Raw genomic sequence first — 18,361 nt, forward strand, 5'->3', positions numbered from 1 at the left:
GTGCGCGCGCGCGTGCGTGCTCAGCCAGAGTGAGTGTCAGCGTCTGACAGGGACATTCTCTGACTTCATCCTGACACCATATACTCTCTCAGTCGGAGAGTGGGAACCCAGGGTATCAGTCTTCATTCTACTGAAGACAGAGCAAGAGAAAAGAAAGGGTCTGAACTCCAAGCTCTGTGCATGGACCTCAGGCACTCCCACAGGGATTCGAAGTGGAAGTGAGAAAGTGGAGAAAGAGAACAGTAGCAGGGACTGGCTAGGCTGGAGAAACGCACCCAAAGGACCTTTCCAGCAACAATCCCTGAGTGGCCAGCAATGGGGACAGGGACTCCTGGTTACGTCACATTTTCCAAACTGGAATTACTTGGCTCTGTCCTCACTGCCACCGAGGTGTCCTCCCTCCTGGGAAAGGCCACTTTTGGTAGCCAGAGTCAGAGGAAAGAGAGGGAGAAAGAAGGGGCACGCTGCGGCTATCTCTAGAGAACAGGAGACATCAATGGAGGTGCAGACAAGGCTCTCCCTTTCACTCCGGGGCCGGGAAGAGCTGGGAATAGATACTCCAGGGTCCCGTCCCCAGGTGGCCTAGCTGCTGTTGACTTTGCTCGGTTACCCTGGGAGCAGCTCTCAGCAGTGTGGGAGGGGCAGGTGTCAGGGAGTTGGACCCAGGCGTCCATGCTGGGGTGGGATGGCACCCCGCCTGTGGTAGGGATCTTGCCAGGAGACTGCAAAGTTAACCCCTCCTGCTCTGGGAGTGTTGGCTGTAGGGTGGGCCCAGCTGTGGTTGGTGAATATGGCCCTGATACCCCCCTGCCCTCCCCACCCCCGGCACATCTGTACTTGGTTTATAGTGAATGAGGCTCCTGTCCTCATGGACCAGGCGATGGCACCACTCCCTCCAGGGCCCCTGGCTGGGCGTCCTGACACAGAACCAGGCGCCACCCCCATGACGCTTTCCCTGCTGGGTCTCTCCTCTCTCAACTCTTCCCCTTCTTTTTCTTAGAGGGACTCAGGGGTGGGTCCCTAGGCCAAGAGCTCTGAGACTGTGCAATTGGGGTAGCAGATGGAGACAGGGAAGCTAAAACAGGGGACAAAGCACTTGGAATAGCCTGGAAAGAGAGAACAGGTCTGGAATTCCATCTGTCTTTGCCCTCCTCTTTGTCCTGGTTTGTCTGTCTGTCTGCCCCCGTCGTTGTCATCGGTGGGTGTTTGAACATCCACCCGACTTGGTAACTGTGGCTCCGCCCTTCTGGTAGCCACCTCCGTCCCCAGCCAAGGACAGCAGCCAGGGGGCGATGCCCAGGAAGAACCGCCCTATACCAGCGCCGCCCCTCAGGGTTGCCATGCCTCCCCAGGACCCAGTGATTGGGGTCTGTCTGGCAGCTGCAGCAGTTCCAAAGTCAAACTAAAGAGCCAAAACAGGACTGGGGAACAAGGAAGGGGGACATTCGGAGGGATTCAGATTCTTCTTCTCTCCTTCTTGCAATGGAGCCAGTCTTCTATCCAGGGATTCCAGGAGGAAGCTTGGGAAGACGGCTTCCCACCCTGAAAACGGGTGGAGAGAGCTCCCTTCATTTCTCTTTCTCAAGTCATCCCTATTTGTAGGCTTTGCTCTGTTTGTGATGGCCCCACTTGGTCACCCTGTCAACTTAGAGAAATGGTATCTTAGGGGCCCTAGGACCAGACTTCCTTTGCTCCCCTCATCACAAAGATCAGAAGGAGAGCTCCTGAGAGGGAAAGGATCCAGAATCCATCCCCCCTGCCCTGACTTTGTTATATTGCCCCACCCCAAATTTTCACCCTCACCCTCTTCACACCAGCATCAGGACACTGAACAGGTAATTTTCCCATGCCCAGTCTGGAACTGGAGGGGATGACCTATGCCATGATCAGAGGTGGCTAGCAGATGTCTGCAGGAGGTTAGGGGAGCTCTGTTACAACCCCCAAGGACATCATTAAGGCATGGAAGTGCCATTGGGGCTTGGAGACCAGGGCACCCGGGGAGAATGTGATGAAAACATGTTTTGTACAACACGTGTCTTCTCCTTTCCCTTCCTCCCCTCCTTTCCCACCTCCTTCCCTAGGCCTGCTCTGTGCCAAGGCTGCTGCCTGCCCTGCCCGGGGTACTTGCTCAATTCCACCCCTTATACCAGGCTTATTCTGCTGCTTGCCAGTTTGCTGACTCTCTTGGTGAATGAGTTTGTGTGTGGAAGGTCCTTACCAGCCTGTGTTGCCCAGATCCCGACATAGAATAAGGCCTTGATTTTGAAACACAAGATTTTAGAACTAGCATAAACAACTAGGAATTTCTTCCCTGAACATGCACCTTTCATGAATTCAACAAACCTTTATTAAGCATCCACTATATGCCAAGCACTGTGCTAGGCCTGGGGAATACCCAGGCATGGTTCCTGTCCTTGCAGGCCTGGAGTCTGGGGGAGGAGTCAGATGGTAACCAATAATCCACAAAATTGCAAGTGATAACCACCGTGGAAAAGCATACGATAAGAATGGGTAGCAGCAGGATTTCCCCCACCCAAGGAGATCAAGAAAGGCTCTGGAAAAGAGTGAGGGGGAGAGTGGAGAGAAGGGAGGGCAGCAGAAGAATATGTGTAAACGGCCCTGGAATCAAGGTCCTGGCTCCCAGCCACCCTGCTCCCCCAGAAAGAGGAGGGACCCTCTATTTGTGCTCCCCACCTCGCCTTGGATATGCTACAAAGAAGGGATGCTAAGCACCTCTTACTGACCGAAGCAGGAACGTGCAACACCTAGGAACCTTGCCCTGAAATGATTCCACCCATTCCTTCATCTACTCCTCCAGAAAGGGAAACAGAGGCACATATAGGGAAGAGGAATCCATAGGTTTAGGCCTAAGATTATGCACGGAAAGCAGGGCCCCATGTTTTTGGCAAAGCCCTCAAAGTGAGGGATGGTTGCATTTGCCCAGTTGGAGTCTCACCAGAGGCTCCTCTGAGCTGTTCTACCGTGCAACCCCCCCCCTCAAATCCAGCCCTGACCTGTCCTGCTCCTGGAACTAGATCGTGTCTGTCTGCCTCCACGGTTGCCTGGAGTGTATTTGAGGTGAGCGATCCAGGTGTCTGCTAGTCACCATGTGGGTGGGTGCAGCGGTCTTTTTTGTACAAAACCTCCACTCAGGGCTTAGGGGGTTATCTCTCCTCTGTCCGCTGGGGGGCTTCCAGTTCCTCCTGTCCAGGTCCCAAGGTTTCAAGGTTCTTCCTTTCTGAAGAAAAGGAATTAAGGACCCCTTAGAGGAGGGAGCAGACTTCTTTGTGACTACACGTCCTCTGGGGCTGGCAAAGAGGTCATGGGACCAATGGGGTTAAGTTCCAGTCCTGCTCTGACCCACTTTCCTCCCTGTGCCCACATCCCCTGGGGCCAGGGTATTGGGTGGGGCCACCCTGGCACTCGTGTACCCACACCTGGGACTTCCCCTGGATGGAAACTCCCAGACCCTGCTGTCTTAGCTCCCTTGCCAACTCCCACTAACTGCCTGGATCTGTTCAGCTTCAATTGGCTCTTTCTGTCTACCAGCTCTTGACCAGACTACATCTCAGCTTTAGTTAGCCCCAAGGGGCCCTGAGGATGTGGGCCCACACTCTGGGACCGTCTTTGATGTCTGATTGCCCCTTCTAGCGGACTCCTTTGAAGAGATGTGGGGCTGGGGGGAGGGGGTTGGGAAGCTATCCTTTGCTGAGTACCTAAATGTTCCAGGCATTGTGTTTGGCATGTACAGTACTCACTTAATCCCCGCAGGAATCCAGAGAAGTAGCGGTTATCACCCGCATTTCACAGAAGAGGGATCTGAGGACCAGAGAGGTTAAGCAACTTGACCAATATCACACAGCTAGGAAGTGGCAGAGCTAAGATGGGAACCCACGTGTTGGTGATACTGAGCTCTATTCATCACAGCAGGCTTCCTCCTCTTCTTTAGCTGCCCACCTCTCTGTGGGATGAGAGCCTTGGGGGAATTCAACTCAATCCAGTTCAGCAAATAGTTATTGAGTATCTACTAAATACCAGACAATGACAGGTGCCAGAAATACAGGGAAGGTTTCTGTCCTCGAGGTCTGGTAGGAAAGATAGTTGTATGAACTAGGAATATCTAACTTCAACATAATGATTTAAATGAGGCAGCATGGAGCAGAAAAGAAGTGGTACTTTAATTTTCTTTTAGAAAGAGTATGTAAATATATTATGAACAGTGTACAGAATAAATTGGAATAAAATAAATACCTATTCAACTGCTCCCCAGGTCAAGAAAAAGTATTTCTTACATCCTAAAAGCTCCCATAAATCCCTTTCATAATTCCATCCCTCCCCTAGGAAGTAACCACCATCCTGACTTTTGTGGTTATTATTTCCTGGTTTTTCTTTATAGTTTTAGCACCTAGGAATGCATCCCAAAACAATATTGCTTAACATTGCCCGTTTTTGAAGTTATATACATGAAATGATACTGTATTAATAACTCTTTTGTGTCTTATTTTGTTTGTGAGATGTAGCCACGTTGTTGCATGTAACTGTCTTTTTCATTGTTGCATAATATTCAGTTACATGAATATACCACAGTTTAGTTTTTTACTCTACTGTTGGTGGATGTTTGAGTTGTTTTCAGTTTGGGCTCTCATTATGCTGCTAAGAACATTCTTGTACAGGTTTCCCAGTACACACATGCAAGAGATTTGCGAGGCCATAAAACTAAGAGTCAAAACGTATGTGCAGGAGATCTCAACTTTATCAGATAAGGCCAAACTGTTTTCCAGAATGGTCGTACCAATTCCACAGGAAGCAGGACATTCTAACCAGAGGCAGGCGTAGAACCAAGAAGCCCCATACACTTTCTGGCCTAAAACCCTCTGTGGTTTTCGCTTTTTCTTGGAATAAGATCCAAGTCTCTCCTGTGGCTCCCAAGGCCTCTGCCTTGCTCTCTACCTCGGCCATTATGCTTCCTCTTTGCTCTTTGTACTTGCTGTTCCCCCTCTCTGGAATGTTCTTCCACTAGATATCTGCATGACTCACCCCCTCACTTTCTTCAGGTCTTTGCCAAAAGGTTACTTCTCAGTGGCACTTTTCCTGATAACCGAATTTTAGATTTCAACCTCCATTACTCCTTATCCCCTTCTCAGCTTTATTTTTCTCCATAGCTCAGCCACTTGGGTTCTATTCAGCCTCCAGCAGTTTTCCTCTGGGCTGCCAGGGCTTGACAGACTGTATCTCCCCTCAAAACCCTCAGTGGCTGTCCTACCTGACTGTAGCGGGCCTTTCATGGATCCACCTTACTAAGGCACTTTTTCTCACATTGCCCTGTTTTTCTTATTGCCATTTGCATGCTCTGAAATAAGCTAATGTATTTGTTTGTTTACCTATTTGGGTTTGGTCCCCAACCACACCACCCCTCACTTTTGTCAGAGCTCCGTAAGAGAGGAAACTTCGCTGTCACGTCCAGGCTGGTTGTCAGTCTCCCAGAGGCAGCTGGGCATCCCCACACCCACACCTGGGACTTGCCCTGTCTGGAAACACCCAGAACCCAGACGTCCTCCCTCAGCTGCCAGCTCCCACCAGTATCCCTGGCTCAGTCTCCGAGCACTGCTTCGGCTGCTTCCCTGAGTCCCAGCTGGGGGCTGCTGGGGAGCATAAAGCAGCCATTCTGGTCATCAGGGCTGGAGAGTGAAGGGCTGGGGTCCTTACCCAGGCAGATGTCAGGTGCCTGAAGCCCAAGGAATACCTTTCGATTGAATAAAAGGTAAGACTTCGGAGACTATAGGACCTTGCCAGGTGGAGAAAAGAGAAAAGGCACTCCAAACAGAAGGAACAGAGTGAACAAAGGACTGAAGGCATGAAAGTGCACGTCATATTTGAAGAACGTGTTCTGGTCTGGTGCAGTTGGAGGGTTTTCAGTGGAGAGGAGGGTGGCCGAGGGAGTACTGCCGGGCAGGCCTGCAAGAGCAGGGCTGGATGGGGAGGTCTGAGCTCTCTGAAGGCGCAGCAAAGCTCAGCAGTATCTTAGGTTTAATCCTGCCGAACACTCCGCCCCTCTGACTCCCCCCTTGCCCTCCCCTTCACCCAACCCCCAGCCTGGCTGCTCCTGCAGCTTAATGGACTTCTCTCTGGGCCTACGTTTGGGGCCTCGGAACAAGAAGGCCACCCACCAACAGCCTCCTGCACCCTCTGGGCACGGCCCACCAGCTGCCTCTCCCTGCCTGTCCTGTTCCCCCTCTGCCTGTGCTTGCCCCTGCCCTGGCTGCCCCCCTCCCACCGGCTCCTCCACTGCCTGTCCCTCTTACTCAGCTACCTGCCCCTCCTGTCCCAGTTTCCCTGGCCCACCCTGCCCTCCCTGTCCCCCCTTGACTTGTCCTCACAGCGCCTGTGTCCTGTGCTCTGGTCCACATTGGACCTGCTGTCGCCCCTCTCCTTGCCCCGTTTACACTTGCTCCAAGGGTCGAGCTGCCTGCGGGAGCTCCTGCTTGGGCTACAGTGACAGCTGCAGCTGCAGGCAAGGGCCTGTCTGGGGACCTCCAACCTCCACTGGCCATTGCAGCTGCTGTTTCAGGGGACAACGCACCTCTCAGGGATGCTGTCTGATAGTCTAGGTAGGCTGCCCACCCCAGGGATCATCTATTCCGGAGCACTCTCCAGGCAGAAGCTCTGGGTGGAGTGAGGGGATTAACCTGGACCCCTCCCCCAGGCAGGTAAAGGGAGCAGGCTGCTCAGAGCCACCCCCCAATCTCCCCCCCACCGGTCCTCCGAAGTCTTGGGGATGAGAGCTGGCATCTGCTTTGAAGTTACTTTCTGGGTATGTTCCTGCTGGTTCTAGAACCTCCTCTTCTGCAACTTCTGGAATGGAAACTGTTCTTCTCAGAGCCTCCTCCATGGCTCCTGAAGGTGAGCAAGTTGGCTATTTTCCCCCTCTAGTCAGCCTCCCCTGGAGACCCTTCTTGGCTTTACTCCTCTGCAATTCACATAGATAAGATAGATTCTTCCTCTAGAAGTGGCAGGGGAATCCTTTGTCCAGGGGCCATTTCTTGCCCCTTGGACCTCTGGCAATATCCTGACTGATCCAAGAGTCTCTGGAACCCTTACCTCTCGTCTTGAGTCAGGCACAGATGGTCAGTGGCTCTTGTACCAGAAAAGGAGGCTGAGCAGAGGGTTTCTGGTTCTTCCCTCCCTTTGGATGTCATGACATCTTACGCGGTCCTTTGCTTCTAGGAACCTGGCGCTTTCTGCCTGGATGTCTTGTCTTTCAAACCTCTGAGTGCTTGCCCAGCTTTATGACCTCGGTCTTCCAGGATTAATCCCATCTGTGACATCTATGCTTATCGGGGGCATGGGGATGAGGGAAGCTGGGAACATGATTCAGCTGCCCAGTGATCCCATCCACACATAGCTAGTCATACATCCCCTGCCCCAGGAGCGGAACTGGGAGTTCGGAGAAGCCATCATGAGAAAGCTGGAAATGAGGGACCCAGGTCTTTGCCCAGGACTGGATCCTAAGCTGAGAGTCCCTGAGCACCCCGCCCCACATTTCTCAAGTTCTCTGACATTAGTCTTTCTCAGCCTTCTTCTCTGGGACCCTTTCTTTGGTATTTATTTACGTATTTATTTATTGTATTATAATAGGTCCTCGTGTTCTTTCTTTTTTATCTCTTTATCTTTTAGTTTGTCTTTTCTTCATCTTTCTGTGTCACTCTCTCCATTTCTGTTTCCTTCTTTCTCTGTCACTGGGGCATTCTGCCTTCACCTAAGTTGTGTCTTGACATCTGTTTTCCCCATTCTCTATCCCTCTAATTCTCCCTTCCTCTATTTCCCCTTCTAATTTAAATTCTACTAAACATATATGTCTTTTTCTTCCTCCTTCCCTGTCTCAGTTGGTGTCTTCATGTCTATTTCTTCCTTGGTCTTTTAATCCATCTTATATCTATACTTTTCTGTCCTATTCTGCTACTGGGTACATTTCATTCATGATCTCTCATTTCTGTTCCCTTTCTGTTTATCTCTCTTCCTGGCTTCTGTGTCTAGCTGGTTTTTTTCACTTTCTCTCTCTCTCTCTCTCTCTCTCTCTCTCTCTCTCTCTCTCTCTCTCTCTTTCTCTCTCTCCCCTGCAGCTTCCTGCATACTAGGCCTGTCTCATGACCATCCCATTTCTGTCCAAGGACACCAAGTCCTCTAGTATCTGTCTGTCCCCCCCACACCCCATGTCTTGGAGTGAGCAAGGGCTGGACACAGCTACCAGAATAGTCCCTCCTTTCCCACCCACTGTCCAGGCCATCCATCCCAAACTTTTTGAAAAATGATACTTCTCCCAACTTCTTGTTCTGAAAATTAGCAATTAGAAAAAAATGAATTAAGCATATACTCTGCCTCTCCTATGTAAACTATATTTTACGGTAGCCACATAGCTGTAAGTGTTGGAGAAAACTTCTTATTTACAGAAGAATTCCAGCTAATATTGAAGGAATATGGAATAAGAAAAATTACCGTTTTGCAACCTTTAATGCAATAATTGATCAAAGTATCTTCAGTGAATGAAACCAAGGATGATGATTGATGGAGAACTTTATAGTGGAAGAATCGAGCTGTTACCACCTGAACTCCTGATGAATCTTAGCATCACTAAAAGCGGCAAAACCACACACCATGTACCTCTTGATGTGAGGGGCTCACATCACAGTCTGAGGGACTCAGCTTCACCTATGAAGGACTCTTGCCAAACAAAAACACTGAACGTGATACTAATCAAAACTCTAAAGTTAACCTCCATTTACTAAGCAATACCGGGGGATGGAAGAACAAATTCAAGGACACAACAAGGAAGTCAGAAGACACATCAAGAATGTGGGACATTCTAAAGGAAATCTGACTGCATTTCTTCAACTAGTCAATGGCTAGGGGGAAAAGGTGAGAGGGGACATAAAAAGACAACTACTACATGGAACAGGAGGACCTTGTTTGGTTCCTGATTTGTAAAACACAAATGTTAAAAAGGATATTTTCAGACAGTTGGGGACCGTTAATGATGGCGTAGGTATTTATGATGCCAAGGTATCAGTGTTGATTTTGTTAGATGTAAAAATGACTTTGTTAGATGTAAAAATAAGAGAAAAGTCCTTATTTTCTAGAGATGCATTCTGAATTATGGAGTGAAGTGACATATGTAATTTTAAATATTTTGGCAATAAAAAAGGACAGAAAAAAAGGAGTAGGGGGAACAAAGTGACAAAATCAGTATTGCTGAATTAAGTATATAGAGGTTCACAGAACTATGCTCTCTACCTTTGCGTATGTTTGAACATGTTCATAATAAAAGTTTTAAATAATGCTCCTTTGGTAACCATACTTCCTAGGAACTCCCAGAGCATCTTCCCCACCTGCCCTGAAAGCCAAGAATTCCTGTGTTACTCCCCACACCCAGAACCCAGCCCTCTCTGTCCTCTACTAGAAGCATGTCCCAGAGATGGATTGCACTCACAGGCTGTCCTTTATCTTCTCCAGTCCTCTGCTGGCACATTCCCCACATTTAGGAACTTTCCCAGCGTGCCTTACAGCTCTGAAGGGCCAGTGGGAACTTAAAGAGAAAACATATTTTGAATAGGTCCTAAAATAAACAAAAACAATCCAAAATAATGTAACCTTCCTCTAAGTCTCTCTCTATCAGGTGCTTCTGAACAAAATGCAACTCAATAATAAGAGAAAATTGGCCTCCATCCTGAAAAACAGAAGGCAAGAAATGTAAGGCCATTCTGTCCCACTCCCTGCTTTCATTCAAAATGACCTCCATTCCCAAAGAAAAAAACCACCAAGAACTGAGACTGGGAGTCATGAGTTCAATGGGCTTCAGCCCAGGACTGGGATGGAGGGCATTCGGGTTAGCAATGCCCTCACTCACTGATTGAACGACCTTGGGGAAATCATGACTTTTTGAGTCTTAGTGTTTCTAGATGAGTCCATGGGAACCACTGCCCCTTTCTACTCTCTAGAAGTTTGCAATTAGGGATGAAGGCACTTTGGAGCTTGGATATAAATCTCAGCTGTTTCCTTTATCATAAGAAAGTATTTTTCTAGATGTAATCCCAGAAACTCCTGCCCCCCCAACTTTAATATAAAGAAAACCAACATTTACTAATTACCTGTGCAGCCAGGTGAAGTCATTTATTCTTTTCAGAAACCATATGAGCATGGAATTGGAAAGATCTGGGTCTCAGTTCTGACTCTGGACATGTTATCTAATCTTCCCAATTCTAGGGGATAATAATAATACTTACCTTATGGGTTTTTTGTGACAGTTAAATGAGATAATTCACCTATAGTTGTTGGCCCAGGATTTCTTAAAATAGAGATTAGGCATATAATAACCGTTTGACAAGTATTAACAGCTAATATGGGCCAGTACTTTTTAGAGTAATTTACATGGATTAATTTACTCATTTATTTATCAAATATTTATTGATTTTTTTATGCACCAGTAACTGTTTAAATATTAGACATACAAGTGAACAAAACATCAATATCTAAAGGGAGAAGAGACAGTAAACAAGTAAAGAAGTAAAATATACAGTATGCCAGATGGTGTTAAATGCTATGGAGAAAACGCAGCAAAGGAGAATAGAGAATTGGAAGGAAAGCAGGTCGATTACTGTGGAAGAGGTAGCGTTGTTGCTATTTTAAACACTATGGCCAAGGAAGGCCTCTCTGATGAGGTGACATTTGAACAGAGAACTAGAGGTGCTGAGGAGGGGAACCATGTGGATGTCTGGGAGAACCAGAACTTTACAGGGCACAGTGTGCAAAGGCCCTGGTGGTAACCAGTATAGATGGAGTAGGAGGAGGGAGGATGGTAGATGAGGTCAGGGAAGTAGCAGAGAGCAGAGCACAGAGGGGTTTGTTAGCCGTTAAAAAGATTTTGGCTTTTATGCTTAGGGAGATGGGAAGACATTGGAGGGTTTCGAAGCAATCATATTAAGGCTGGAGAGAAGTTAAATAACTTTTCCAAGGTAATGCAGTTGGTAAGTGACAGAAAGTGGGCGTTCAGCTCCAGGGCTGAAGTTCTTAACCCTATGCTGCCGCTGAACTTTAGCCTTTTTATTTGAGCACTGCTCTCCTGTGACTTCAGACGAAGAAATTGGGACACCGAGAAGTTATGTGGCTTGCCGGAGGCCAGACAGCTGGTAAGTGACAGGGGTGGGATTTGAGCCTTTGTCTGCAGCCGAGTCCACGTCCTTTACACCACACTGCCTCCCTCAGGTGTCAGGGCCTTACTGACTTCTGGCCTGGAGGGCACTGCAGTGGGAGAGGGGAGAACAGAGGAGCCCCTCTCGGCTTAGGGCAGCGGGATTCCCTGGGAAGCTCCAACCCCGGGCTCTGCGTGACTGTGGGCATCTTCCCGGGCACAGCCGCGCTCTCTGACCAACAGCACGAAGGAAGAGAGAGGAAATGGGCCTTTATTCCGGGGTGGCCCCGAAGGTATCCCGAGCCTCAGGAGCGGGTGTCACGGGACGGCAGCGGACGTGGCCACACCGAGAACAGCAAACCCTGCTCGCCTCTAGTACTCCACGAGCAGGCGTCCCGAGTCCCGCCGGAAGGCAGAGAGGGGCGGGGCCTGAGTGCCGCGCCCCCGTCACGTGACAGGACCATCATGGCGGCGGCCGGAGGCCGACTCGGTTCCCGGAAGCAGGCTGTGAGGGGCGGGCGCGCTGCGGGAACAGGAGCCGGAGCCGGAGCGGCTAGGGCGGCCGGGCGGCCTGGAGCCGGACGTGTCCGGAGCGTCCCCGCAGACCGGGGCAGCAGGTGAGACAGGGTGTGGGCGAGGCGCGAGCGGGTGTGGTGGCTCTGGACGGGGGCTAGGGGGCGCAGGGGGGTGACCGTGACCTGGAGGATGGGGAATCTTAGATGCACGCGCGTGACCCTGAAGCAACTTGAGAGGCCCGCGCAGGGGGGAGGGATGGCCGGGACAGATGACGAGACTGTGAGGGCGAAATGAGCTCCCCGGAGAGGATGAAAGGTAATAGAAGGAAGTATGCAGAAGCTGTGGCGGAAGAGGGCAGCAGCCCCTTAACTTGCGGGGCTGGGATTATGGAAGGGACTCCCTCTTTGATATGCCAGGCAAGGGTGGGGCGAATGCACAGTCTTCTCCGCTCTCCTCTTACCCTTCCCTGCCCCACAGTGTCCTAAGACACCGCTCTGGCGGGCCACTCCTCCCACCCACCCAACTGGTCCCTCCGGTCTGAGCTCAGAGGGAGTGGAGTTGAGGGGTGGGAAAGCCCAGTAGGCAGGGGGGAGGGTGGAGCTGCCGTCTGCTTAGACACCCAGCCCCTTGACAGTGCTGCCTGGGCAATGGATGTGACTCCGAAACCCCCTTCTTTCCCCAGGTCGTCCGGGGGCCCGCCATGCTGGTGACTGCCTACCTTGTTTTTGTGGTCCTCCTGGCCTCCTGCCTGGGGTTGGAGCTGTCAAGATGCCGGGCTAAGCCCCCTGGAAGGGCCTGCAGCAATCCCGCCTTCCTTCGATTTCAACTGGACTTCTATCAGGTCTACTTCCTGGCCCTGGCAGCTGACTGGCTTCAGGCCCCCTACCTCTATAAACTCTATCAGCATTACCACTTCCTGGAGGGTCAAATTGCCATCCTCTATGTCTGTGGCCTTGCCTCCACAGTCCTCTTTGGACTGGTGGCCTCCTCCCTTGTGGATTGGCTGGGTCGCAAGAAGTCTTGTGTCCTCTTCTCCCTCACTTACTCTCTGTGCTGCTTAACCAAACTATCTCTGGACTACTTTGTGCTGCTGGTGGGCCGAGCACTTGGTGGGTTGTCCACCGCCCTGCTCTTCTCCGCCTTTGAGGCCTGGTACATCCATGAGCACGTGGAACGGCATGACTTCCCTGCTGAGTGGATCCCAGCTACCTTTGCCCGAGCTGCCTTCTGGAACCATGTGCTAGCTGTAGTGGCAGGTGTGGCAGCTGAGGCTGTGGCCTGCTGGATGGGACTGGGGCCTGTAGCGCCCTTTGTGGCCGCTATCCCTCTCTTGGCTCTTGCCGGGGCCTTGGCCCTTCACAACTGGGGAGAGAACTATGATCGGCAGCGTGCCTTCTCAAGGACCTGTGCTGGGGGCCTGCGCTGCCTCCTGTCGGACCGCCGTGTGCTGCTGCTTGGTACCATACAGGCCCTGTTTGAGAGTGTCATCTTCATCTTTGTCTTCCTCTGGACACCTGTGCTGGACCCACATGGGGCCCCACTGGGCATCATCTTCTCCAGCTTCATGGCTGCCAGCCTGCTCGGCTCTTCCTTATACCGCATCGCTACCTCCAAGAGGTACCACCTTCAGCCTATGCACCTACTCTCCCTTGCTGTCCTCATCGTCGTCTTCTCCCTCTTCATGTTGACTTTCTCCACCAGCCCCGGCCAGGAGAGTCCAGTGGAGTCCTTCATAGCCTTCCTACTTATCGAATTGGCCTGTGGGCTGTACTTTCCTAGCATGAGCTTCCTGCGGAGAAAGGTGATCCCTGAGACAGAGCAAGCTGGTGTACTCAACTGGTTCCGGGTACCCCTGCACTTACTGGCCTGCCTGGGGCTCCTACTCCTCCATGACAGTGATCGCAAAACAGGCACTCGGAACATGTTCAGCATCTGCTCTGCTGTCATGGTGATGGCTCTGCTGGCAGTGGTGGGGCTCTTCACCGTGGTAAGGCATGATGCTGAACTGCAGGTGCCCTCACCCTCTGGGGAGCCTTATGCCCCTGAGCTCTAACCCTGTTCCAAAACAAGAGGGCTGGGACAGACTCTTCAATCCCACCTCTCCATGGTTGTACAGATCTCTCTGTGACTGACTTTGTGACTATCTGGCCCCTCAGCCTGTCCTGGGGGCCCCTCTTGCCAGTGCTTTGTGTTGGGGAGCACATGGGGGTGATGGCCTGGAAAGAAGATGCCAAAAGTTGCCTCTGTGTTACTCCCTTTCCCCTTTCCACTTAAAAATAAATACTTTTAACCGGTCATTGATTTGATTTACTCATCCTCACCTGTACCCACCTTAGTAGTTTCTGGTGTGTGGGCAGCTGGAGGTTTTAATGGTAGAGGTGGGGTTACCAACAGAAGGTTTGTATTTCTAGGCTTTCTAAGACTAGTGAGAGCTGTGGCATTGCCTCTCAGCAAAAATGGATGGATGGGCAATGCCTGAGGCTCCTAGGTCCTCCATATCTTGTTACCCTGGGAACAGGCACCCTCCCCAGTTGCCAAGCAAAACCTTTGCTCCACATCCAGGATAAGATGATCTGTGGAGCATGTGGAACAAACCAGTAGCTTGGTCTACTTCTATGACTACCCCATGGGGCAAATCTTGGGCCTTTCTACAGGAAGAAGCTTGTTGCTCAGCACATACATGCTACCTGCCTTCAGCCTCTGTGGCTATGAATGTACCATTTGTCCGGCATTAATTACTTGAGCCTACCAGGTTCCGTATCCTTGCTTGAAAGCTAACTGAAGGGCTCCCAAGGGCAGAGAGCAGTGAATGGCTGATGGACTGGGACATCTTGTCTATACCTGACTCTTCCCCACCCAGACTGAGTGAGGGTGAGGGAGCCATTGGGGCAGGAAACAGTACTAGTGGGAACACCAGTTCTGTGGGCCCCTCCCTGCCTCACCTCTGATGATATCTGCCTTTCCTCCTCCCACCAGCACCTGGGCTTCTCAGGGGAAGCAGAGCCAGCTCTAAGAAGGGTGGGGATAGAGGGAGGGTAGGCTCAAGGGTGTGTCCTGGAATGTGCTTGAGATGGGCATGGGGGAACCACTGTTCTGGAAAGGGATTGATGACCTTTCCTTGGGTCCCAGACTGCTTCCCAGACAGGAAGATGCAAGATGTTTCAAGACCTGCAAGTCCCTACCTGCGTAGAGAGATACCATCAACTGGTGCTGGAGGAATGCAGTATGGATGGGATTCTGCAGGGTGAGGCTGAGGTGGTCTCAGGTCCCTACTCAGAACAGAAAAACAAGACATGCCCCGCCACCCGCTATCTCTAGGCTGCAGGGAATAGAAGTTGAGGTTAAATACGAAAAACAGATACTTTTGCCTTCTCTATCTTGAGGCTAAGACAGAGTCTTTGCAATAACTCCACTTCCTCTTTCTGCCCTGTTGAGCTGGACCTACATATGTTTTATAGTTATTTGTAGACTTTCTGTCTCTCTTTACCATACTTGAGGACAGGAAGAAATTGTGTCTTATTTGCCTGTGTCCCCCTATATATGCACACAAGTGAGCGCTTTGCCCATGGCTGTGTTCGGTAAATGTCTGGAGAGGAGATCACACCTGGCTTTTCAAGAGCTGCCCATTTGGCAACTGTCTATTAGACTAGAATCTAGAGCCTAGTTAATGATTTGTTGTTTTGGATGACAATAATTATTTACTGATGTAAGTATGAGGGGGCCCCACATTCCTAAGTGATAAGGAAATTGGGGGGTAGACAAGACACACTAATGAGTTCCTTTAACTTTGTCCCTGCTGAGCTTTCTTCAAAGGGGCTGGTGGCGGAGTGGGGAAGATTCTTTCCTGTCAGGCTCACAGGGTTTTGGGAGCTTAAAGGCATCTTAGAGATTGTCCATTCGGACTTAAATATATTTTTATCAAGCACCTACTATGTGTCATGCATTGCATTACTAGTAGGTGCTAGTGACTTTTTTTTTCCCCAAAAGGAAAATCCCCTTAAAGAAAGGGCAGGTAGCAAGTGAATGCCAAAGCCGAGGCTAAACCTTGTCTCTTGCTGTCTGCCCAGTGCCCCTTCTATGACATGTATTTCCTGTATCTCCTGGGCCTTCATCTACTTGCCTTTCTCTAGCCCTGCTCCCTCATCCCAAGTCCTATCCCTGGGGAAGGACCAGAGAGTGGGAGCAGTTAGCCTTGGCCATTTGGTCCACTTTGGGGTATCTGCCTATGTAGGTCAAATAAAGGATTGGTTCAGCAGGTAAACACTGCCTGCAAAATGTTACTCATGATACTCTGCTAAGCAGCAGCAGAGGGAACTGGTTAAGAGCATGGAACCAGAGCCCGACCACCTGGGTTCAAATTTGTGCCTCAGTTTCCTCATCTGTAAAATAGGGATGATAGTGTCATTTCTACCCCATAGGGCTCTTGTGAAGATCAAATGCATTACTGTATTTAAATGCTTAGACTAATACTTAGCCCACAGTGTAACCACTGCATAAGTGTTTGCTTTTATATTTTATTTTTTAACTTTTCAATCCAGCTGAGGCTATCCAGATTTGGGTGTGAAAATGAGTGGCTGGGGCTGTAATGGGATGTAGAACTTTCCAACACATCCCAGAGGTTGGGTGAGTTCCAGCAATGTTTACGCTTGGTGCAGGTCCAAACAGAAGTATCCAGCTATCTGACAGGCCTTCTACTTTGGGGTATGTGAGCTGCTGAGTAGGGTGTCAGTATATTCCACTTGAACTCATTTCCTCTTCCTCAAGTGGGAAGGTCAATTTGGTGTCAGACTTGATACATACCACCATCTTTCACTAAGAGCCTCCTGATTTTTTGAATTTCCATCCAGCTGGTCACATGATTATTTGATTTGGAGCTTTTAAGTGATCCCGAGGAGAGCAGCAACATCCCAAGGAACCAGGGGCCAATGGATAAGAAGGCAGGAGGATTGGGGCATGAGGACAGTACTGGGTTCTGAGGCTTGGAGGACGACCTCTTCCTGGAAATTCAGTCCTTGCTTAGGGAAGGGAGGGGGCTGTTCCCAGCTAATGGCCATGGCCTTTTGGCTGGGTCTAGGTCCCACTCCCCACTCTTCTCCTAACCCCAGTCCTGTGGTTCTCCTTGTCCTTTTTATTATTTTTGCCACCACTTCCCCACAGAACCACAGAATAGAATTATAAAGCAAACAAAAGTTTGTCATGCTTGGGATCAGATCTAATGTTATAAAAATACTTCACATTTGGTTTAAGGTTTTGTTTTGTTTACAATACAAAAGTTATATGGGCTCATTGTAAAATAGTCAAATGCAAATACAGAACTGCATATTTAACATGAATATGTGAATATAAATCTGTTTATATAATGTTATATTAAAATACATATATTTATATCGACCCATAAATACCCAGGTGCCAAAAAAATGTACACATGACTTGTATCCATCTTTTGTTAGCAATATATGTTGAGTATTACAATTTTAATACATTTTTTTCCTTTCTTAAAAATGTGTTAAATGACTTTTTTGTATGTCAAATATAACATTTATTTTTTAAACAATTAAAAAAAATGTGTATACTTTTTTTGGCACCCTCTGTATATTACAACTATAAATACATATAGAAATGTAAGACATCAAAAATGACAGGCTCGCTTAATCCCGCTCTTCATACCACTGTTAAATAATATGATTTAGTATTAGTTTTTTGTTTCTTTAATAAAAATTGAATCATACCATTCATGCTATTCTGCAACTTTGTTTTTTTATAATGTAACACTATGTCTTGTTTTTCTGTTTAAAACAATTAAAATCCACAGGAAAACTGTAACAATCATTCATGTATCTCTGACATCTTTATATGTCAGTACATATAAGACATGCTTTTTAAAGACTGCAAAGCATTGTTCAGGCCTTTGAAAAGCATTTCAAGGCTATTCTATTTGAGGCTGGTAGAACCCCTGGGAGGTAGTGAGGTTTGATGTTACTTCTCCATTTCACAGATTAATAATAAATTTGACTGGAATCAGAATCCAGTTCCTCAGTTCAGAATCAAGTTCAAAGCTCTTTCCACCATCCTGTGCTCTTTTTTACTGTATTTATTTATTTATCTATTTATTTATTTATTTATTTTTAAGGAGGGCGCAGCTCGCGCAGTGCCCCATGTGGGGAGCGAGCCGGCAACCTTGGTGTTATTAGTACCACGCTCTAACCAACGGAGCTAACCGGCCACCCCCATCCTGTGCTCTATAAACTTGAGATTCAGGTAAGGGATTGGATTATGTGACTCAAGTTCATATTGATTGGCTTTTATTCGTCTTTTGATACTTAAAGAATTTCCTACTTGTAAAAAGTGGAAGAGGAATCAAAAAGAATAAGTCCTCTGCCCTTGAGGCATTTAGAATCAAGTAGATACAGTGAATACATAGGAAAAAAGTCCCAGAACACTTGCTATACAACATGTAAATGAGCACTGATTGCGCAGGTGGAAGCAAGAGGAACTGAAAGAATTGATATATTTATTATTTATGAATACCTCCTCTCTGCTGGGTCCCTCACCCTGCAAGGGATACGTGTGTAATGTCTACAACACACAGCACCTGCATTATTACCATTCCAACGCTGAGATTCTTTAGAGATGTTGTCTTTGTTTTAAAGTCTTCCCTAGTAG

The 18,361-nt window shown here is 48.9% G+C and overlaps 2 protein-coding genes across 3 annotated transcripts; both read left to right on the forward strand.

The window, feature by feature from the left end:
- Nucleotides 1–6,113: 6,113 nt before the first annotated feature.
- Nucleotides 6,114–6,608, forward strand: LOC308501889 (uncharacterized protein; the record flags this gene model as incomplete). The annotated part of the gene is made up of 1 exon (XM_081058971.1): nt 6,114–6,608. One exon carries the CDS (start codon nt 6,114–6,116, stop codon nt 6,606–6,608), a length of 495 nt encoding a protein of 164 aa, XP_080915097.1.
- A 4,797-nt stretch (nt 6,609–11,405) lies between these two features.
- MFSD5 (major facilitator superfamily domain containing 5) lies at nt 11,406–17,428 on the forward strand. 2 transcript variants are annotated; one of them, XM_081060237.1, is made up of 3 exons: nt 11,664–11,799; nt 12,381–13,315; nt 13,400–13,994. In XM_081060237.1, exons 2-3 carry the CDS (start codon nt 12,399–12,401, stop codon nt 13,749–13,751), a joined length of 1,269 nt encoding a protein of 422 aa, XP_080916363.1. In that variant the 5' UTR covers nt 11,664–11,799; nt 12,381–12,398; the 3' UTR covers nt 13,752–13,994. The 2 variants fall into 2 exon arrangements, with proteins under 2 accessions (XP_080916362.1, XP_080916363.1); XM_081060236.1 differs by having other exon boundaries at nt 11,406–11,799; nt 12,381–17,428.
- The last annotated feature ends 933 nt before the right edge of the window (nt 17,429–18,361 follow it).

The sequence above is a fragment of the Rhinolophus hipposideros genome (assembly GCF_964194185.1).
Source record: "Rhinolophus hipposideros genome assembly, chromosome: 9".
Taxonomy (NCBI): domain Eukaryota; kingdom Metazoa; phylum Chordata; class Mammalia; order Chiroptera; family Rhinolophidae; genus Rhinolophus; species Rhinolophus hipposideros.

What these genes read in the sequence shown, in the direction of transcription:
- MFSD5 (XM_081060236.1), top strand. Translation starts at nt 12,399, where the DNA reads ATGCTGGTGACTGCCTACCTTGTTTTTGTGGTCCTCCTGGCCTCCTGC.